The 23,159-nt window shown below is 39.2% G+C and overlaps 1 protein-coding gene across 9 annotated transcripts in view; it reads right to left on the reverse strand.

The window, feature by feature from the left end:
• RALGPS1 (Ral GEF with PH domain and SH3 binding motif 1) overlaps positions 1-20,319 on the reverse strand; it is an 86,367-nt gene extending 66,048 nt beyond the window's left edge. For 4 of the 9 annotated variants that reach the window (XM_048325824.1, XM_048325823.1, XM_048325830.1 and 1 more), the window contains exons 1-10: positions 20,232-20,319; positions 17,780-17,896; positions 15,883-15,976; positions 13,886-14,008; positions 12,065-12,172; positions 10,200-10,250; positions 7,991-8,074; positions 7,407-7,496; positions 5,743-5,835; positions 3,760-3,886 (exon numbers count right to left, since the gene is read on the reverse strand). In XM_048325824.1, the coding sequence (XP_048181781.1) occupies positions 3,760-3,886; positions 5,743-5,835; positions 7,407-7,496; positions 7,991-8,074; positions 10,200-10,250; positions 12,065-12,172; positions 13,886-13,942 (610 nt within the window). In that variant the 5' untranslated portion in view covers positions 13,943-14,008; positions 15,883-15,976; positions 17,780-17,896; positions 20,232-20,319. Of the gene's footprint in view, positions 1-3,759; positions 3,887-5,742; positions 5,836-7,406; positions 7,497-7,990; positions 8,075-10,199; positions 10,251-12,064; positions 12,173-13,885; positions 14,009-15,882; positions 15,977-17,779; positions 17,897-18,226; positions 18,498-19,974; positions 19,998-20,193 lie in introns of those variants that run through there. The other 5 variants (XM_048325825.1, XM_048325827.1, XM_048325826.1 and 2 more) reach the window with 5 other exon arrangements.
• Positions 20,320-23,159: the final 2,840 nt, after the last annotated feature.

Raw genomic sequence — 23,159 nt, forward strand, 5'->3', positions numbered from 1 at the left:
AATCCTGGCTGCAATGCTCTTACAACCAGTAGCATTACACCTACTTCATGCTTGGCTTGAGGAAAGAACCCAGAGAACTTCAGGTACCCATTGTGCAGATCGCAAGAATGAGGCATTCCCTAGAAAAGCTATTAGCGTTGCTCTTCTGTAGCTGGAGATATGGCTGCAGATACATCTTCACAGTATACACTCATAATAGGCTTTAAACCCACGTCCAAGTTAACAGTCTTTTGTTAAAATAATCGCATTTCTTAACCTTTATACCTAAAAGGTGAATGATTTACCTAGATACTCATCCATGTAATTAAAAAAGATAATGCACAGAAGTCTGTTCATGATTACCTGGAGATACCACATCTGAGAAGAGAACTTACTAATTTTTTACATAAAATTTGCATAAAATAATTTTAAAAACAGAGCCTGGCACATCAGAAACAAACACTAGAAATTTGGAACTTATACTGTGAAGTTATTGGCAAGTATATTGGTAGAAATAACGGATTTGCAAAATTTCTATGCTTATTTTTTAAAAAATTCACACAACAGAACTCAGTTTCCACTAAGTCCACCTACTATAGTAGATGACATTACTATAAACTGTGAAAGGCCTTAGTTTTTGCTGTTTCCCTAATTATTTCCAAAGGTTTCAATTATATTATTTCATCGCTCCCCAAATGTACATCTTTGACAACACTGCAGTCTAAAAATCCCATACAATACACCTTCCTATCATTAGCAAAAGCACCTTAGGTGAGTTTTTACAAGAGAGAATTGCGGCACTATGGAGAAGATTTCTAACAACTTCAATTCTCCTGTAAACCTCCATTTCAAGAAGTGCCATAGGAATAGTCCTGCAACAGCAAACTCCTAGAAATTGAGGTTGCTCTTCTGAATTTTTGAAATATCTCTACCTTCTTCGGAAGAGTGAAGAAAATGCTGTCAAACGAATACATTATCTATGTATCAGGAATGAAATAGTGGGGCTCCACTTACAGTATTTAGACAAAAAGCTGTCACAAGATCGGTGTTACCTCAGACAACAACTAGTTATTTTGCATACACATTTCCAAAGAATTCTTTCCTGAAACTGTTCTATTATCATTCAAAGTTTCCAGATTTTGCCCCACTGTTGTATTCCAAGGAGAAAAAAGCAAACAGTGCAACAAATCTATAAATTATAACATCATACCCATCTTTCTTTGTTCTACAGCATACAGAGACAACCTAAAAGATCACCAGCCATGAAGACAAGAAAGAGCTGTAGCTAGCAATTACACCCATGAATTTTCAAAACAATGTGACTGCTATTTTTTCCTAAATCACACTGTGGCTGAACACTTCCAACAGTCCACATCACAGCCTTGCCAATCCCATGATTTGTTTTTTTCTTTCCTTCTCTCTCTAAAGTTGAAAGACCTGTCTGAAAACAAAACAACTGCTGGATGTTTTAAACATAGTAAGGAATATATTAGTTTCTCATATTATAGCCTGGTTGGAAACATAAGAGCAGTTGTCTGCTGTATTCATCTGGTTACACAAAATGTCCAACTGCATCTCTTAGAATGCAGGGAAAGCTTTACTTTACAAGAACAGCAACACTGCCTAGTCTTTGTAATCAGCAGGGAGAGGGTCTCTCATGTATGAAACGCCAGATACAACATATGCAGGAGGATTCAAAGTCTCATGGAGACTGGCTAGAAAACAGCAGGAATTTCAGATTCAATCCTGTAACTCAGCAACATGCCGATTTTTTCCTTTCACTTTCATTACCCAAGTATTTTATTAGGCTTGTAACACTTAAGTTCATTTCAGAAATATTTTAAATCTTATCTAGAAGTGGCTTGGAGTGATGTAATAATAACTGGATAGTATTAAAACACTTCTTACACAAGGCTGTGAGCCAATTCTATAAACCAGAGTACCTGGAAAACTTAAGTGGCAGTTTTAATTTCCCAGTACATTCTCCAGCTCATTTCAAACAATCTCAGGCTTCCCATTCTCTAACAACTAAGTAACTTTCTTGCAGTGAGACAAGAGGCTGTACAGCACAAAACAGGATTCCCATGAACTCTGCAAATCTTCACACCTTGTCACTCTCATTCAATTGTTTTATGTTCAGTAGTTACTCCTAAAATCAGCTGTTAGTCTACTTGTTCATTTAAACAGAATAAAGAAGCAGTTCTGTAAGTAATGTCTTCCTTGAGAAGAAATTTTTCACTGAAACAATATTCTCTTTTGATAAGCTAATATTCATTCAAACCTGAAGTTATTTACAAAGCAGTTTCAATAACTCGAATCAAGTTTTCAAGACAGTTTTAGAAGTATGGCCATTAGGAATGGCTGTCAAATTTATTAAATAAGAAGTATTTTAGATAAGCAGTGCTAATTGTTTTCCACAGCAAGTTGTACTGGGACTCATGCTGCTCGACCTATTCGTAAGTGATCTGAAAATGGGAATGAACAGCGGAACAAAAATCTGCTAATGATATTAGCTAATTGAGAGAAGCAAAGAGAAGGGCAGACCGATAGGAATTACAGAAGGATTTATGAGATAAACTGCTTGAACAGTAAAACAGAAGATGAAAATCTACAGACAGTGTTACATACAAGGGGAAAAAAAAAATCCTGACTTTCCATATAAAACAAAAAAAGTAAACCAGTGCCAAAAAAGGCATAATCTTAGCATTACAATAAACAGTTCATTATTGCTACTAAACTTTGAGGTAATAGAATGTTAGAAATTATTAAGTAGAGCACAAAAAGCTTCCTGAAGCTAAGTGCATAAAATCTATCCTGCATTTCTATCTTGAATTTTGCAAGCAGTGCACTCCATGTGCACCCTCTTCCCCTAAAAATGGATACAGGACTGACATGCTGCCCAGGCAAGTTGTCAAGGATGCCAAGTGGCATCTGCACCAGGCATGATCAAGTAACCCAAGGACTCTTCCTTTTGGAAGAGAGGTAACTGAAGATTTACTGCGAAGGCAACAAATAATGACTGAAGTCCATAATGTCAGGAGTAGCCTCCAGCTGCGTAAGGAACAAGGTAGGGTTTATCTAGTGAAGGTAAAAAATACCATATTCAATTCAAGCAAAAGAATATGGTACTGGAGAGAGCTGAGGAAATCCTGCCAGCTGGGTGCTGTGCACGCAAGTTCATGTGTGTTTAAAGTGAGAGTGCAAGTGTTCACAGAAGATAAATCTATTGAGGCATTAGAGGTTACTATAACAGAGACCGCAATTCTGGCCCAGGAAGGCTAAGCAGAATTCTTGAGCTCTTGTTACCCAGGGTCAGCAATTTAAAAACATTCATCCTTTTTACCTGCAGTTTAGCATCTTACTAAATCACTAATAAAGCCAGAAAATGGTTCATTATATCGGACTACCTTCATTCACAATAACCTTTGTGCAGAAATATTCCCAGGCGAAAACACTGACCAAAAAACCAATTCATCAAATGGCTACTTGGTGCATGTCACAAAAGGAGACAATATCAAGACTGGACAGCATTTTAACTGTAGGTCTCCCTTTTAATACACCTTCACATTGACTTACATGTGTGTTTATTCAGCACCTGAGAGAAAAACTCCTACAAGAAGCATGTATAGCCTAAAAATCTCAATCTGACCTAATTTTTCTAAATACGAAATGGAGTGAACCGTATCTTCTACATATGGTGTTCTTCAGGTGCACAACATGGTACATTAGCACTTGTCTGCCAATGAGCTACAGATAAATAATGTAATTGTTCACACTCACCTAAATATGGAATCGTAGGAACCATTTTTAAGCTTCTGATGTACTCTCGTGTCCTTTTATAATTATCTTCTTTAGACAGTAAATAGTCTAACTTCTCAAAGGTGGTCTTGTCTTTCCGATTCAAAAGCTACAGAGAAAATGGAGATCATAAAATTTTCAAAGACAAATCCACACAAACCCAACAATCAATAACTTGTTGAATTGCCCGGAGTAAAGGAAAGCACAGTCTCGGTATGACTAACTTTATCATCATCACCCAAAGCAGCACAATGTTTGAAAACGTGCTGTTAAAAAAAAGGCAATTCAGTGTAAGTCAAGCTATGAAAAAATATGACCATTATTTCTGACTAATTTGTCAAGGATTCTCATATCACGACATCAGTTTTGAATAACTTCAGCAATATTAAACTTTTAGAGAAAAAGTATGTTATTATACAGTCACCAATGTTCTCGTAACTTAGAGTTGCTAAAAATGCTCTGAATTTAGAAGTACAAACAGCAATGGAAAATGCTCTAAATAAATGCAAATTATGCCATTTCAACAGTACCTTATCAAAGGTATGACAAAACTATTCAGAAGAAAGTATATGGAAAGTAAACCATTGTGATATTAAATCCACGTTTTCTATTTCTTAGACTTACTACAGACAACTAGAAAAACATTTAGGAATTAAAAACTCCTAGTGACAGGAGGCTGAAAAGTAAACTTAAAATACGCAACTGTAGCTATAAAAACACATTCCCTGTTTCAGCTGGTTTAAGAAACTCCAGCAGTATTTTTAAGATTGTTTTAAAAGCCAATCAAGCTGGAGTGAGTGGAGAATTATGGCACTGTACTCTGGCTTCTTGCATGTGTCCTTTCTGACAAGAGACAGCTGCTCCATAGCACATTCCTTCATATCCCTTTTCCCCTGGAAAATTCCAGTTCTTGTACTAAGCTTTAATAAAAAAATAACATAAAAAGGATAAATAATGTTAATAAAAAAATAACATAAAAAGGATAGAAATGAATGTATCAGAATAATTTTGCTGTTTTCTTTTAATCAGCACAGAGAATTGCTAGAGGCCCTGCCACTGCAATGTATTGCATTTTTGAACTACTGTGCCTACAAAGAGCCTGGCACCTCTTTAGGTCTAAGTCAAATTAGTCACATAGTTCATTTCATCCAAGAGCAATTTTCCCTATTTAAGTTCCAGCTTCATCAAGCTGCTCAAAACACCAGGCACTTACTTTTTTATTAGACTATAACCTTATTCTGAGCAATCAAGTCACAAAATAGTTGCAAGCATTTAAAAAGCTTGATAAACTTATCTAAGACTTAAATATAGCCATCTTTATTTATAAGCTCTGAACAGCCAGTGTGATCCATGGTGTGTGGAATACTTAATTGATGAGAATTACCCAAACCTTTGTACAGTTAAATGTTACATACAGTAGAAATAACCTATAACTGTGTATTCCTCTTTAAAGAAATATTTAAATTTACTTTAAGTTTTGCTAAGAAGTTCTGCCTTCCAGGGACAGAGTTTCTGAAAACAGAATTATCAATGCTTTTAATTTCTAAAATAAATAAAAATTGAAATGCATCACGCAATAATCACAAAATTAATGCTTGTATATTTGTAACATGCCTTTTTCCTTCCTTTTAGGTAATGTATTAAATGATACACTATGTTTTGAATAAGGGGACACTGATACACGTTCTGTTCTAAGATTACTTATCAACCGAAGTCTTCTTGAGCATATAACCACTGGCTTCTAGAACACATAGGAAAACAGGAAATTTACAGGAAAATAGATTGTTTACAAATACGCAGCCAAAACTCTACTTTTCACAAAACATGTAACAGGCCGCTACTTCTGCTACCACAGTACCACAAAAACATAAAAGCATCTTCCTCCAGAGTTTACAATATGACAAATTCCAAAGAAACTCAGAATTCAAACAAGACAGAAGGGACAATGGTCAAGGCAACACTTACAGCCCAAGTTTTGGTCAGCCTGAAGATAGGTGCACTTTGCAGTGCTGACACCACAGACATAAGAGAATGAAGATTATTCAGTTCCAGAAGCTTCTGAAAAAAGGGAGTAATAGCTTTTAGCACATTGAAAATGGAAGCAGGATTAATTAATATCAAAGTTGCATTAATAAACCATTATTTTTTCATTAATAAAATACCAAGTTTTCATCTACGACTGCAGATAACAATATTATCCAATGCTGTCATGTGCAAGATTCTTAAGACCACTTTAAAAGTTGCCAATTTTACAAGTATACCCATCAATATAATAGGCATTTCAGTTTAGAGAATACAAACCGTATTTGATTTCAGTTTGTTATTTTCTAAGGCTGTTCCCTCAGGAACAGAAAATAGGAAAAAAGTATTTGATGCATTGATCTTGAAAATTTATGGTTTTTTTGGAAATTAAAGATTTAAGCAAAAACATTACATAAAGATGCTGACAATCCTCTCAGAATTAACACAACTTTTGCCTTTGTAATCTGTTTTATAGGAAAAATTTACCTCACTTCAATGTACTTTAAATTTATTCTGTGTGTTGACAATTAATCAAAACACATAGAGCTCAGGCAGACAATACTTTGGAATACAGCTGTCAAGATGATAATGCTTGCTACAACAAGAATAAAAATGGAAAATAGAAAAATGAGAATTGCTGTCATGTAGCTTCTTTGTAAAGCTTAAAAAGAGGCTGGATTCATCCTTGAGTGATCCATTTACTCACTGCTCAGAAGCATTTAAGGAAGATCTGGACTTTATGGAGGGAAAAGCAGGAAAAGGAAAAAAGCAAGAGAATGAAAGAGGGCAGTGTTCCCCCTTGTGCAGGCTAAAAAAAGCCCAAACAAGCACCACAACTCTTATTTCTAAGAGCAACCTAGGACCTCCAAGTTGAACATTCTCCTATTACTTGGACTATTTTTTTGTGCCAGTAACTTACACAGATAAATATTCTTCTATAAGTACAAAAGTTCTAAGTAAATTGATTGGAAATATGCACAATGCAAAAATTGTTTTGTACTATATGGAAAATATTATTTTAATTACCTACACACATATACAATTTCACATACAAAATTAGCACTCAGGACTTTGATCCAAGTGCTGTGTCACTCAGGGTCATATAAAACAGAATGACCACAGGTTGTGGAAGAGATAAATATTTTTAAATTTGTTTGTTTGTTTTAAAGTTAAGAGTAAAATGCAGTGCTTTATACCAGCAACTACGTATCACAAGCAGGAATACAAGTCTCACAACAGCTATTTTAGAAGCAAGAAATTTCTTTTCATAAAAGTTTAAGTTTGAAAATGGTGGGAGACAAAAACCAAAACAATTTACAACCTCCTTTTATGTTGTCAACACTCAACTGGCCACCAACAATTCAAACCACTTTTAAACTTGGTAGGCAGAGGTACAAGATGAGTCACATTGAACTGGGTAGTTGCATCTAACCAAGTAGAAAAGAACAGTTTTCATGCCTTTATCTTACTCATGTGGTACAACATAATAGATGTGCTAAAACAGAACTGTTACCCTCTGCAATCCAACAATGGCTCACACGAGTAGTCCAGAAACAAACAAGAAGGAGTTAAGGTTTTGAATGACAGTGTAAGAAATTTGCACTTACTTTTGCTATTTTCACAAAGTGGCTCAGTATTTCTGCCCTTATTTTTAAGGTCTGTGCTGTTAATATTTCTCGTACAACCCAAAAACTGACCTGTAAAGTAAACACATTTAACTTTATTACAAAAAAATGGACTTTATTAGTCCATGAGATGAAACATTTGCAAACTCTCACAAGGCTCCAGGAAGAAAACAGGGTAAGGAAACAAAAAAGTTCTGATCCCATGAATTCTCATCTGTATCACTGCAACTGCCCTGGAGCATTATTACCACTACCATGAAGAGGTAGAGAAGTGAGACAACACCAAGAAAACTGAACTAGCAAGTGAAACAAAAAAAAAAAAGGAACAAAATTGCTCACGTTGCACCATAGCAAAACATATTAGGAACTAATAATTAGGAACGAATGGTCTAGAGGAACAACATGAAAATGTGGACAAAGCAATTGAAAACAGAGGCTGTAATTTAAAAATCTTAATCCTGATTTGGAAAAATAGGTTTTAATTCACATGAGTAGTTCCGTTTAACTTTATACTCAAAGACAACTGTCAAACAGTACCTGTTCATGACAGCAATCAAATTACTTACCTGGTTAAACCTCCTAGTAAAGGCAACAATATTTGGAGCAAGGGTGTGTTTTTCTTTCTTATTCCATCCACAGCTGGCTAGTTCCTAGGAAATACATTTAAAAATTGCCATAAAAACCAGAAATTAGTTCTCCTTAACACTAGTTCTAAATCACTCTTCTGTTTTTAGAATCTCAAGTCTCAGTTTCAATCAAAATGTTGTTCAACTTTCCAAATGTACACTACTAACTTTAGACACCTTCACACGGAAAGGCAGAGTCAGCCAAAGAGAATTCTGCTTCTGAAAAGCACTTTGTAATGCTGATAAATGGAACACACTCTAGAGATCTGTACATGCCGCTGTGAGCAGCAGGAGAAGCACTACCAGTTCCAAACATATTTTAAATCCCAATCTCCAGCACTTAAACTTTCTGCAGATAAAAATGCCAATTTGCATCTGTCAGGACACAGATTCTCCACATGAACAGTCCATGTCTGGTCTTATGATGCTGGAAATCATATGTTTATGTGGAAAAAAATCTCAGACTCTACTAGGGACAGCAAAATTTACCTTTGTCAGAAGAGTGGAAGAGGTCAGTAACCTAAGGATATTAAGCGGTTGCAAGACGGCTAGTGAGTAACAATGGAAAATCCTGTGTATGGCAAAATCATTTGACTAGGTTTAAAATTCAGACTGAATAGGAGGATTGATAAAAGCGAGTGATTCAAAATACCCCTGCTGATTTTTTTTACTCTGCTACAATATACCATGTTCTAGAATTACACTTCATCTCTTTTTGGCTTTTTTTTGGTGTGGAAGGATGCTGGCAGTTTCCTCAATGTGCACAGTCACAGGAAACTGAAATTTGTGGAGATTGCAATTTCAGGACTTGGAAAAAAATCTAAGTAAAGTTACATAGAAATCTAGAATGTAAGCATAATTATTTCTGCTGGAGAACAAAGAATTGTTAACTAGACATCCTCTTACTAAACTCTGCAAAGTAAAATGCAGATGTGTTTTTTAGTAATAGCTGTTGAAAAGCAGGAAAAAGCCTCAGCAAATACCACATTTAAAGGATGTTTGTGTGTTTGAGATAAGACTTAGCAACCAAAACTCTAAAATCTTAGGTATTTCCATCCATGCATAAGGTCATGTTAAAAGACTAAAACCTTGAATTTCAACCAGAAAATGTTAACCTTCTTAGTCTAATAACTTACCTAATAACAAGAGGCAGGTTCATGACAAACACACAGACTATTTCTTGCTTTAAAACCTAGTCCTACAGTTGGCAGAATTGCAGCAGAAACAGTCGTTTATTTTTGGCAAACGAACTATATTGACAATTCCAATAAAATGAAAATCAGAAAGCACAATTAACAACTAATAGTTCCTGGTAACTGCTACGTATTCAAAGACCTGTATTCTAGCAGAAGCTGAAAACACAATAGTTTTCTTTCTGATCACTCCTCACTGAGTTACATCTATTTGCCAGAGTAACACTTCAGGGAATTTCATTTCGAAAAGGCAAAATGAAGCAATGACAAAGGAAAAGAAGGACAGCAAATCAATTGGTTTGGGATATTTTTTGCTATAAAATTCTGTGGCACAGGTCTCATAGTAACTAAAATAAATGCAAAATTCGCTTTAAGAAATGAACATCTCTAGTTTTGTATTTTATTTTTTTGGTCATTCATCTCCTTGGAGTATGACACTACCTCTGCTTTTGGCAAAGGTAGGTAGAATAAAAAACCCCCTCTGCTTTGTTCTGATATTTGTCTAAACAAAACTTCCTCATGAAAGAATATCTATGTATCAATTTGTACATATTGAAAATATTTTTGTTAGCAGATTTTTCTAAGGGTATTGCTAATTTCTTATGGCCAGAGGCACAAGTCAAACTCTGAAATCAGATACGAATTGAAAATTGGCAGCAGAAGGGAGAATAGAGGATTTTTACGCCTGTTAAACTTATCCTGAAGAAACACTCCACTAAAAGCAAGACAAGACGACTTCCAGGAAAGCAAAGTCATCTCCTTTGGCAACAGATGACAAATCAAAATAACTCATGCTGGATTACATATTCACAGTGCTAACAAGGAATATGCCTAGAAAAATATTAGTGCAGCACAAGAAGGTGAGCATTTTTGAACAAAAAAGCATTATTTAAATCGTCACATTTCCTCAGGCACTGAATTCCAAAGATGTAAGCAGATGGTTTAAGAAAACTTACCTCAGGCTGTATAGCTTTAAATACTGGCATATCCATCAATGTTATCTGGCTCTGCAATGAAGACAGAATTTTACATCATGTAACACGAAGAGCTAACAGTGACATATTTCCATCTGCCCTTCAGTACCTACAAACCATATACATATTCCTCAATGACCAGAACTAACCAGCCCTGGCTTTGGCCTTGCCTGTCCAGGCTGACACACCACAACCAGAAGTGCCCCATCCTGAGTGACACCCTGTCATTCCTCGGCTGTCCCCAGGTGAAGACTTTCGGTACCTGCACCAGTCTAAGGGGAAATACCTGTGCTTGAGAGTCTTCCTGTTATGCAATAAATGCCTGAGACAGTAATGGCAGGAAGAATTACAAGCCTTTCACACAGAGAGCAGCATACATTTTATGTTCACTGGGTTGAAAGGCGATAAATTATTACATGTTAATTAGTTATGACTGGAATATGCTTTAAAGGGGTCGTACACAGATTTTCAGTCCCACAGACACACATTTCAGTTTTTCATTTCTCTGCATGTTAGTGGGGTTTTTATTTGTTTTGCTCACAGCTACAGGTGGCAAATGGAATTGGAGAGAAAAAAACCAGCTTACAGAAGTTTGGAATTGAGTTAAAAAATGTTACAATGATATAAGGTTGCATACATCTGTGGTTTTAAAGCACAGCACTAAATCAAGACCCTCAATCAACATGCTTCCATCTCAAACCAAAAGCAATAGGAATAGAAAATTGATGAGTTTAAGCTTACAAGCAACTTTACCTTGACTTCATCATTTTATAAATACAGTTCCAAGATAATCACAAATGTAGACTACACTCTATGTTCTGGGCTGTCTTTGGACGTAACATTTCTATTCTGATGAAATCAGACATACCTATTTTCACATGATTTTACAGTTCTGTCTAAATTGTGTCTATTAATTTCTGAATCCAGTCCTTGACCATGGATCATCTGAACCTGGATAACTAGGAGCAAAAGCCTTGGGATTTTTTAACTGAGTTGATGCAGATTTGCCATTCAAGTATTTTTGTAATTTTACCTAACAACAGCTCTCATCTGTGTATTCTCTATTAGTGTTAAAAAAGACTCAAAGTCTCAAAAAGGTTCCAAAGTGACAAACTTAAAGGAATAAGGTAGGCCTATCTCCAAGATTTTTTTTTGGTGAACAGGTATTAAACAAACTTACATCAAATAATGACACATCATTTTGACGCTCAGAATTATTAATGAAAACATTCAACCTTATGTGCGGTAGCTTTCATCCTCACTCCTTCCAGTACCCCAGCAAGTTAACACGGAAATTTAAAACAAGGAGCAAGGACAAGAATTGCATTGGATGTTTGTCAAAACTGCAATTCTGCTTTCAGTTTAACACTGAAAAATTGTTATCAAAGAAAGGAAATTGTTTCCTCTCTGTAAGCTTCTTCTCTGCTTTTAAGAAACTTGCTTCAGGAGAGAAGCTGAGTATTTGTCAATTAAATAAAAAGTTAATCAGACTGTGTTTAGCGGCCAAGGTTGGACTTGATGATATTACAGGTCTTTTCCAACCTTTAGGATTCTATGATTCTATAAGTAACATCTTCAAACCTATGCTAGGGTCTCCTAAAAGACTTTAAAAAATGCAAATGACTTTATACAGTAAAACAAATATGCTGTGTCAGGTCAGTACTAAATGACTAAATCCCAAGACAGGCTTATTTTACTGAAGCTGATAAAATCAGAAATTTGTTTTCAAGAACACTGGAAGTTTATTTAAAAGATATTTTTTTAAGAAAAAAGATTTCATGTATTTAGTACTCTGCAAGCTCTGAATATTATACAAGCTTAAATGCAAAAATAACGTTTCTACTTACAGCAAACTCCTCAGGAGTTACTTTCAACACATCAAATACAACTGCATCGTAGCTTTTACTGGCAAAATCTGAACTTCGTCCTTCCAGAGAATCTGAGCTGCTACTACCCTACAAAGAAAAAATAGTAGGCTTACCTGCAGAATGATGAATTTAATCTCAAATTCAGGAAATAAATATCTGTAAAAATACTAAGTAATCACAAGAAAATGTATGAACTTCAAAAAGTTTCAGACATCAAATTATCAAATTTAGTTTTGCACTGTTCACAAATGTTTCCAACTTCCTTCTGCAAAAACTACAGTGACATAAAATTTTAGCTCTATGAAATATTCTGCTTTAGCAAGCCATCTTTAAAATCATAGACTAAATGAAAGAGCTGCCACACAAAAGGAAACGTGTTGAGATTTTGAAGATTCATATTCCATAGGATTTTTAAAATTAAATATGCAAAGTAAAGAGTAGGTAGATCCAAGTCAAGCTGCTCTATCCATAACATTATAACAAAGGGAAAATTGACACATTCTGAAATTTAATTTTCTGCACACTACTGATTAGGAAAGCCTGACATTTGTACTGGTCAAACCCAAGAAGAGAATAAAGGGGAATGAGTAGAAATGCAGACAGTCATGTTGTATCAGGAAAGTGCCAAGTCAGCATTCAGAAAGAGAAGCACTGCCTCAGTATCCACTGAGGGTAGTGAGTGAAGGATCAAGAGTAACACAGTCTTGTTGGACTTCCAAAAGATTTTTGATGTTATTCCTCACTCCAAAGACAATAAGCCCTAGCACAGAAACTGTCCTTGCAAAGATAAATAATTAGTTACAAGGCAGTTGTTACAAGCACTGAAAATATGTGAATCTGAAGAGAATTATGTGTAAGTAAGTGATGTTTATTATATATTCAACAATCTGGAAAACCCTGTAGTTATTGAAAACTATGGCTCTTAATTTTACTTATTTAACGTGGTAAAACAAAAAACCTGGCAATGAAAAACTGAAAAGGGCCTTCACAGGATTTGATTAAATCTAGAAAAGGAAAAGAGAAAATATATAACAGATTATTAATATGGTCCTTCATAAATCCACATTGCACGCAACTTTGGAATACATATGCAGTATTAGTCTCCATCGTAAAGCTGAAAAAGAGTTTCTCCAATCCCACATTTAAAATGTGTGCTTTACAGGACAAGCTTTACTATAGCTGATTATTTCATCATAATATTAGATGAAAGCAAAAAACTAGAAAAACTCAGGCAGCTAATTCCCAAGCAGTGTTCCGTTGGCTGTCATGGAGCAACAAACAGGCTGTTAGCTGTGCACAGCAGCTCAACACTGAACATTTTTGGAAGCAGCACAAAAGAGCCTCCTGGTCTCCACAGGATACAAATATTAAAATGAACAAAATCTTAGAGCACTTTCTCACTAGCAGACCAGTAAATTAAAAAGAAAAAAAAAAAAAAAGAAAAAAAAAAAGGAAAAATGCAGCTGGATATTTCTGGGTTCTATTTCTGACTGACTCCATTTTGATGGTATATTACATTGCTCTGAACTCACTAATAATACATGGCTGCTCTAAATTACAGGTCAAAAAAGCTATTTAAAACTAAATAAAATGAGTAATCATCAACGACAACAATATAAAAACATGGCTGTGAACACCAAGAACCATGGAGTATTCTACAATTACTCTCTTGCCATGTTAGTTCTTTTTCTTACAAATGGTGTGGTATTTGACTACTAGTGGAAAGGGCTGCTGTGAAAGCTGTAACAAACCAAAATTTCCATTTTGATACAGGAGCTAATAAAACCCAAGGAACTGTACCTCTGGAGTGGCGGAGGTAACCATCACATTGGCCATGAGGTCATTCCTTTTATACATGCTCTCCACAAGATGCAGGAAGTTTCAGCTCAGCCAGCACTGGTTGAAAACAGAAAACAGAAATTCCTGCAAAGCAAATAATTTGTGGAATAAATGAAATCTATAAAAAAACCAAAATGCACACAGAAAATAACCCAGCAATACAAGAGATTCCAGTTTTCTTCCTTGGAGCAAAGGACTTAGGAAACAAGATTTTCTTAGGAGATAGATGCTCTTTTTTTTCCAGGTACCAACTGTGAAGGAGTACAACTGAATATTGCTAAAGCCATGCTAAGTCCTTACCCTTACTTCCGCTCAACTCAAGAAATGCAGGGAAAAAAAAAAGCATGATCTATCATTTATGTGGAATTAGGTTTTATATAAAGTCCCTCCTAGGCAGGACAAAGTCCCAGAAACTGCAGGCTACCACAAACTGCTTACAGAACTGGCAAGTCAGCTCAAGCTCTGATTCTCTTTAACTGAGAAAACAAACAACATGGTTGTGTCATCATTCCCCACAGCACACATGGATGAGCCCATGGCAAGTACTGCCACTGATTCCTTGGACTCTTTCAGCAAAATCTGTAGTTGCTCATGTGTGCAGCTAGGGATACTGCCATATCTCCCTCTGGGTCCTTGCGTTCCCTCCCACAACACTGATCACACCAACAGAAAAATTCTGAAAAAACAAACAGCTAAAAATAAAAATAACCTCTTATTTTACTCTCTTTAGAAAGATGAGGTCTTCACTTCTCATTCCTACAAAGACAAACAATTCCCCCCAGGATCTCGCATGAAACAAGTCACTAATTTTGCTTCAAGTAACGTCAAAATCTTCTCTGCTAAACAAGGCAAGATTCAATTTCTTTTACCTTGTCTCCTGATAAAACTAACTCATATTTTGAGCACTAACAGACTTCTAAGTATTTCTAGGTCTGGAGCTGCTCTTCTTAATAGTCCTTACAATACTGAAGTGGAAAGTAATTCTGTAGATGTAATTTCTTTACCGTGTGGCATTTACATTAAGGCCGCAAAAATATTGTGTCCTCCATCCCTGCCTTTCTGAATAGGCTCTCCAGAGTGCAAGGAATCAATAACGCTGTGAAAGGGGAAAGAAAAATCCCATATGTGAACTTGTATCATGCCCAAGTTCAGTTTTACACCATGTTTGAATGTTCATTATATCAAAGTGAGACAAAATTGCTCTAATACCTAAACCCAAAAGCACTAATATACTTTTGCCTTTCAACATTCAGCACATACATAAATCTTGCAAGGCTAGAAATGTTCATTCTAGACAGGATCAAAATAGATTTGCTTCCCCTTACAGCCCCCCTGCAAATGTTTCAAATATAACACAAGCACTAAAAATGCACTGCTTCTTCCTATGTGGACAGATTTCTCCAAGATTCACATCTACTAAAAAATACTCCTCTTCACTTGTTTTGCTACCTTGATGAAAGTCATAGGGAGCAATTATCCTTTTAAGTCAAAGTCCACTTGGTCATTTGAAGCGCTTCCCCACCTGCAGAAAGCCTCACTCTGCACACAAAGTAACACAGGAGCTAATACTAAGCCTACGGTACAAAGAGGCTGTCGAACAACACAGAGAAAGATATTAAAAATAATACTCCCCAGGACTTGCAATATTTCACGCCAACAAAATTAAAAAGAAATTTTTGAAAGTTTAAAAATTATCAAAGGTCCAATATGCTGGCAACAAAAGGTAAGAAGTCACTAAAATGACATACAACTTCTTTTCACAGCTTTTGATTCTTACAATTTCTTTCAACTCGCTCAGGTTAATCATTAAAATGATGCATTATGCAAACAGTGCTAAAAATCAAAAGTAAGAAAACACCTTATCTGTTTGCACAGAAGGTTCATGGGCACACTGCAGTAGATCTCCTTCATAGGCAGCCAGAAGCAAAGTGGATAAATCAGGATGAAAACATACATACCACCAGAGGTTGTCTGTTCTTCTTTGCCAATTTGACAAACCCATTTAGATACGTAGCGCTCTCTGAAGCAAAACTGAGGACAGTGCAAAAACAACTGGAAAAAACCCCCAAAAATACCACCATCAAAACCAAGCACAGAAGTAAACCTTATAGCCATTATTTTAGCAGCATTTGTCAAATTTTGTTATCTATGCCATAGAAGCAACATTCTCTGAAAGCAAAATGTGAATTTTATATTGCTGTTAGTAATATGCACGTAATGCAGTAAAAGTGCCCGTAAGTTCAGTCTCAGTACTAGTTACCCAACTCAGAAGAAAGTCACTGAGACTCTTAAGCGCAGAAAACCACTTCTGGCCAAGAAAGTCCCTGTGCTCTAATTTCTGAATGCTAGCAGAGCATAGGAAGTTACTGACTGTTCACATTGCTTTCAGCCAATACAAAAATAACCATGTGAGCAACCACTGATGACTGTTGTTCTCATTGTTTTTTTCACTGGAGGGAAAAATACTGAACTAGTCATGCTTCTTGTCAGCCCTAATTTGGCCATTCTGGACTCCACAAGTCAACTGGCTTAGCTGATTTCAAAAACCATTTACTTACTATTTTCATTAGCTGATTATGGTTTTCCTAATACCACTGAATCATGAACTGAGAGCTGCAACACACTTTTAAGAAAACATACTTCAGTATTCTACCAAAATAACTGTTCTTCCTTAAGCTTAAATTAGCTGGAAAAGTAGCTCAGTGAAAACAATTAAAGTGCACAAGGGCCCCACCTGGGCACTGATAAACTTGGTTAGAACCAACGAAGTAACCAGTAGGGTTTGGGATTTTTTTAAAATAAATTTAGAACAGAATATTTCCAGTTGGAAGTGGCATACAGTGATCATCTATCTAGTCTCACTGCCTGACCACTTCAGGGATGACCAGAACTTAAAGCATGCTATTAAGGACATTGTTCAAAGGCTCTTAAACACTGACAGGCATGGGGCACCAACCACCTCTCTAGGAAGTCTGTTCCAGTATTTGACCAGCCTCTCAACTAAAGAAATGTTTACTGATGTTCAGTCTGAACCTCCCCTGGTGCAGCTTTGAATCATTTCCATATGTCCTGCCCCTGGATTCCAGGCAGAAGAGATCACCATCTCCCTTTCCATGTCCCCTCTCAGGAAGCTGCAGAGAGCAACAAGGTTGTCGCTCAGCCTCCTTTTCTCCAAACTAGATAATCACAAAGCCCTCAGCCACTCCTCAGAGGATTTGCCTTCCAGAATTTGGTATCAGACATCAGAATGGTAGCAGGAGTCATCCTACAAAAGCAGTTCATGGAGACTGCCTGTTGGTACCTGGTAAAAAATAATCACCTTTATAACCATGCAGACATAGTTATCATCTGTTAACTGGAAATGACTCCACACAAATGGAACACAAACATGAAGAGGGAAAGCACTGCTGCACAATGTCAAAGGGAACAAAGTGAAAAACATTTCTGCTTGACAACAGTAATTACAAAAGCAATACATGTTCTCAAAAAAGAACAAATAATAAATCATAAAAAACCCCAAGCAAAGAACCCAATACCATCTTGATCCACATCAAGACAGGGTTGCAGTGCTCTCTCCAGCAGAAGTCCTCCTTCAAAAGTCATTACCCTTCAAGCAAGGCTGCAAACTTGAATCAACTTAGAAGACTAAGTATAACTTCCCTAAGCATGTATCTTGAAGGGAATCTTCATGAAACAGTTACAGGAAAAGAAACATTTATCTGCAAATTACAGTAAAATACTATTACGACTCAAGTTCTCCAAACAGAAGTGACAAACACTTCTGTAATCTCTGGTTATCAAATGTAAGTGAAAATATGAAAGTACCTGTAACTTTAAATACAATTGCATACTTACAGTGGAATAAGGCAGCTGCGCACTCAACCCATTTTGCTGCACACCTCCATTAGTCCGCTGTTGGGTCTAGCTCTGGCTTTTCAGTAGTTTTATCTCTTGCTTAAAAGCATAACATCCCTGCAAATACCAGGAAGCAGGATTATGGTGACATTTATTTTACAACTCAGTTCTTCTCAAACGGGGCACTCCTCACCTGAAACATGCACTCTGGTATTTTTATTCTTACCTCTCACTCACAACTTTCATTGTTAGTTCCCCATTCTAGTTTCATTGCTATGTGATAAATGCCCAAACTCAAAAGAACTACAAATACCTCACAGAGGGAAGAGCAATGTATTACAAATTTCATAGCTAAATATACTCCAAATACGTGCTTGTAACTCTCCCTCACTCTGTCAATCAACACAAGGTTCAAGCCAATACATGTTGTTTATTGGTTTCACTCACTTCTTTCAATGTGCTTTATGAATTGTAAATGATACTCATCCTCACACCACTTTCTTCAAGGCTTACCTAAACAAAGCAAAAGGGACACAAACCCAAATACAGTAATTATTTTATCTCTGTATCAGCAAATAAAGCCATAGCTCTTCCACTGAACACGATCAGCAACAAACCAGAGAAAAATATTGCTTAGGTAACTCATTTTGGTAATATTTCTATTAGGCATAGCCCTTTCCTTTTCTCCTCTTTTGCCTTTTACCAACTTTTATAAAACCTAATGTTTAATAAAATTATGCATCAAATGGGAAGAAAATAATCTCAAAGACAGCTTCTTTTACATACTCTGACATGAAAATCCCATTAAAGCCCATGCTGCTTTGATGAAGGTAAAAATCACTGCAGATCAATTGGTGTTACAACTGTGCCTCTACTACAGTCTTTATTTTCCTTCTATCGTTAGGGAACCTCCACCTTAAAAAACTCTATTTTCTAGACTTTAAATATATGCAATTCCTACTGGCATCAAAGCAAGCTATCTTTTGCTGGACAAGGAGTATTCTTTTCACAAACCTAAAACTCATCCAGTAGGCATTCCTCGCATGAGCGAATTATCCTAGTTCACAGAAGAATCAAAATGACAAGTTAAAAATGGGTTAGCACTCACTTAAGTATTTCAATCAAATTACAGACATGATGCCTGTTGTCTGCCCTGCATCATGTGGCATTTTAGTAAAGGGCAAACCTTGTAATTACTGCGCACCTCAACTTCTAGCTATCTTCCCTTTACTAAAATAAGGCAAGTAAACAGAAAATATCTTGGTTTAAAAGTGTTTTGTAATATTTTTCTTCAAACTGGTGCTACATCACGCAGGATAGGCAACATACAGAAAATGAACAAACAACTGTGTGTAGTTCTGCCCTTTACAGCACCTTCGTGTCCTCAGAGATGAAGAATATCTACTAGACATGGCATGAATGTTCAACAAGAGAAAAAAAAATCTAACTATCAAAGCATCTACTGGAAATAAAAGGCACAGATTGCAACATTCATAGATAAGGTTTCTGAGGCAAGGAATATCCTTCTGTATTTCAGAGACACCAAAGCATCTCAGTTTTTCCAATAATTAGTATGACAAGAGTATCTAAGCTCCATTTTGTTAGGTTTAAAACAACAAACCACAGACAAAAGGCACGATGTACTTCTATAACCAAGAACTTCCATTTCCATTCCTTCTCCATCCACTACATGCCAAAACCCCAAGCTGACATAAGCCTACAGAAGCTAGACCAAAAACTGTCTGAAGTGATTTGAAGACAGATCGCAGTCAAGGCTCTTAACAAGACCCGCACGGTACCATCCACAGGATACGCAAATAGTTTCCAAATTTATTCCTACAGACACAGAAGGACGTGGCCAACCCGAGGTGGTTTCCACCTGTTCCGCCCACACCCCCCGTCCGTACTCCGGCTGCTCTCGCTGCCCGCCCGGAGCCGCACCGCGCAGCGCCAACTGCACGTGCCCGCCCCGCCTCAGCACAGCGGGCCAGTCCCGGAGCCTCCCGGGAGCAGGCAGGGCCGTGGCACCGCCCTCCCCGCGCCGCTGCGACATCGCCCGGCGGGGAGGGGCCCAGCGCCCTTTCCGAGAGAGGCCGCGGGGCCGGTCGGGCGCTGGCGGAGCGGGGAAGCGCCGCCCGGCCCCGCCAGAGCCCAGCGCAGCCCGCCCCCCCCCCCCGCCCCCGCCTCCCGCGCACCTGCCGCGCCCCGCGCAGGAGCCGCCCGGACCCGCCACGGCGGGCGGCGATGGGCGCTGCCCCTCTGGGGGGCCGGGAGCCGCCGGCCTCCCGCAAGCGTCGCCTCCGGAGGGTGGGCGCCCGTCCGGGCCCGTCGCCGCAGGGCTCCGCCCGCAGCACACGCCCGGAGCGGGGACGGCAGAAGGCGGAGGGACGAGGGGCTGCGGCGGCCGGTCCCACCTTTTCTGCCGGGCACCCGGGGCTCATCCGCTCCTCACCTGTTCAGGGCTTGACGCCCCGAGCAATACCCACGACCCCTCTCGGCGAGAGGGAGGCGCCCTCTGCGCCGCCGGGGACGAGGCCCAGCCCGGTTGGGGACCGCGGGGCGGGGCCGGGGCGCGCGGACTGACGCGCGCGCCAGCCAACCGCCTCCCGCGCGGGAGCGCGCACCAATGGGCGCGGGCGGGGCGGGAGCGCGCGAGCGCAGGTGCTGCTGCGCCGTCCTTGGCCGCGCCCGCCTCGCCCGCGCCCCCTGGCGGTCCCGGCGCGGCCCCGCACGCGGCTCCGTGAGGGCCGCAGGAGCGCGGGGTCCGGGCGCGGGTTCCCCGCAGAGCGGCGAGCCCGGGGGGCCCGGGCAGGGCTTCCGAACAGCCCGGGCGCCCCGCAGAGCACCGCGCCCGCGCTCCGGGAGGTCCGGGCAGGGCTTCCGAACAGCCCGGGCGCCCCGCAGAGCACCGCGCCCGCGCTCCCTCCCGGCCCCAGCGGCGGGTCTGGCCGCTCCCGGAGAAGAGGCGGTGAAGTGCCGTTCGTTCGCGTCCGCTCGCTGCAGCATGGGCTGTGCCTTTCCCTTCCCGGTGCATTGACGAACCTCTCGGAACCTCCAAACTAAAACCGGGTTTGGGTTTAGGTTCAGGTCCGGGTGATGATGCTGCTGGGTAGTGACCATGTGTGTTCTTGCAAGGCAGTCAAAGAGGGCTTTGTGGGATTTTTGGTAATTGAGAGTGGTACTTGAAGCTACGAGGCAAAAGGATGGTGCACCTTTCTCCGATTTACAGCTTATCTAAAGGCAACGTTCAGGCACAGTGTGTGCAGGCCTCACTACGGAAAAACATTGGCTCTGTGGACTGGTAGCTACATGCGGGATTCACCCAGCCCATCAGACTGGCCTGCAGTTTTGCATGTTAGAGAACAAAAGTCTAGTGAGGGTATGCAGAGGAAGCTTTGAGATACTGCATGATGCCCAGAATACATTTAGAAAGCGTCTTTCCAAACTCCTGGTTACTAAAGGTTTTCAGTGCCTATCAAATGCAGAGCAGTTTAAACATCTTCAGATATCCCAACTAAATGTATGAGTGTGCTTTTCAAAGCATAAAAATTCAATTTGAGAATAAACTGTAAAAATAACTTTAAACATAGATTTGAGATCTGCTTCTGAGTCCTGATGCTCACAACACCAATAATTACATCAAAGCCAAAGGCACTATATGGGAAGGTATTTTCCCTACACTTTCCTCCCTCTCAGAGAGGCTAAAGAAAATTAATTTCATATGAATCTCCAAACATTTAATAGACTATTCTTATTTGAGTTTATCCTATTGGTGTACTGCCAAGCAACACACTTTCCTCTAATACTTATAGCATCAGTTCCCACTAGAGAAAAAGTACCGAGTTCTCTCGCAAAATGTTTTCCGCTCTGTCCTGTATCACCGTGTCAGGACATTAAAACAGAAGTCCATGGGCTACAGCCTTTCAAAAATATACATTAGTTACTGGTATTTCTACAGGAATTTGGAAAAAACTATCTGAAAACTAGTTAACTTCTTATCCAAATGATTATGAGATTCCGTCAGAGTTTCCAGTCTGCCGCTTAAAGTACGGTGAAATGGTGTTGTTCACTGCCCAGGTAGGTCTCATGCAGCACAGCAGGACAGCCTCTGAAATCCTGGGTATAAACCCTGCTCTGCTAACAGTGGAATCACCCAGCACCTGCTCCTCTTGAAGGTGTCATAATGACGACTGGAAACCTCTTTTTCTGTTCTTGTTTTAGGCTTCTGCTATGTACAGCACCTTAAATGACCCCTACATAACATATTTTAAAAAATCAGCCAGCACCCTCTGGTGGAAAAGAATGCATAGACAAGCAATGTTACTTTTGACAACATCATTAGCCATATAATTTCCCAGAATTTTAATGAAATGTTTCTGGCTATAACTCAACTGACTTTTGACTTAATATTCAATTTAAATTTTTCTTAAACCCATGCACAATACAATTGTACTATGCTGTTTCATATAGTTCATGAAATGTAGCATCCATGAGACTGGGCTTCATTTTCTCTGCGTGATTATTGCTGGAAGAGTATAAATTCCATATGTCATGTTCACTGGCTAGTCTACCTTCTCCTCAACCTGTTTTCAATAAGTTTGCATTATGAAAAGCAATGGGGCCTGTGTCTGCATGTACACAAAGATCAGGTGAACAGAACCAGTTCTTTTTAACTGGAACCAATTTTTTCCCTTAGCCTTCTTAACAAAACTTCTTCACAAAATCTTTGTCTTCTATTTCCTGCTTTGCTGAAAGTGGTATTTTATAGCACTTTTCAAACAAGTATCCAATCTCTCAGTCTGTTTTTCCCTTGATGCTGAATTCAGAGATGCCAGCTAGGATGAGAAAAATTCGGGTATTTCAGAACATTCATAGAATCGGAATGGTTTGGGTTGAAAGAGACTTAAGAGCTCATCTCATTCCACCTCCCTGCCATGGGCAGGGACACCTCCCACTAGCCCAGGTTGCTCCAAGCCCCGTCCAACCTGGCCTTGGACACTTCCAGGGATCCAGGGGCAGCCACAGCTGCTCTGGGCACCCTGTGCCAGGGCCTCACCTCCCTCACAAGGAAGAATTCCTTCCCAGTATCTCATCTATCCTTGCCCTCTGGCAGTGGGAAGCCATTCCCCCTTGTCATGTCACTCCAGGCCCTTGTCCTAAGTCCCTCTCCAGCTCTCCTGGAGCCCCTTTAGGCACTGGAAGGGGCTTTAAGGTCTCCCCAGAGCCTTCTCTTCTCCAGGTGAACTGGTCCCCAGCTTTCTCTGCCTGTCTCCCATAGCAGAGATGCTCCAGGGACCTGATCATCCTTGTGGCCTGGATACAGTGCTCCCAGTGGTGGGTCTCATGGGAGTTAATTTAGTTCATGGAATAAAGTACTTTC

The sequence above is a fragment of the Corvus hawaiiensis genome, chromosome 21 (genome assembly GCF_020740725.1).
Source record: "Corvus hawaiiensis isolate bCorHaw1 chromosome 21, bCorHaw1.pri.cur, whole genome shotgun sequence".
NCBI classification, from domain to species: Eukaryota; Metazoa; Chordata; class Aves; order Passeriformes; family Corvidae; genus Corvus; species Corvus hawaiiensis.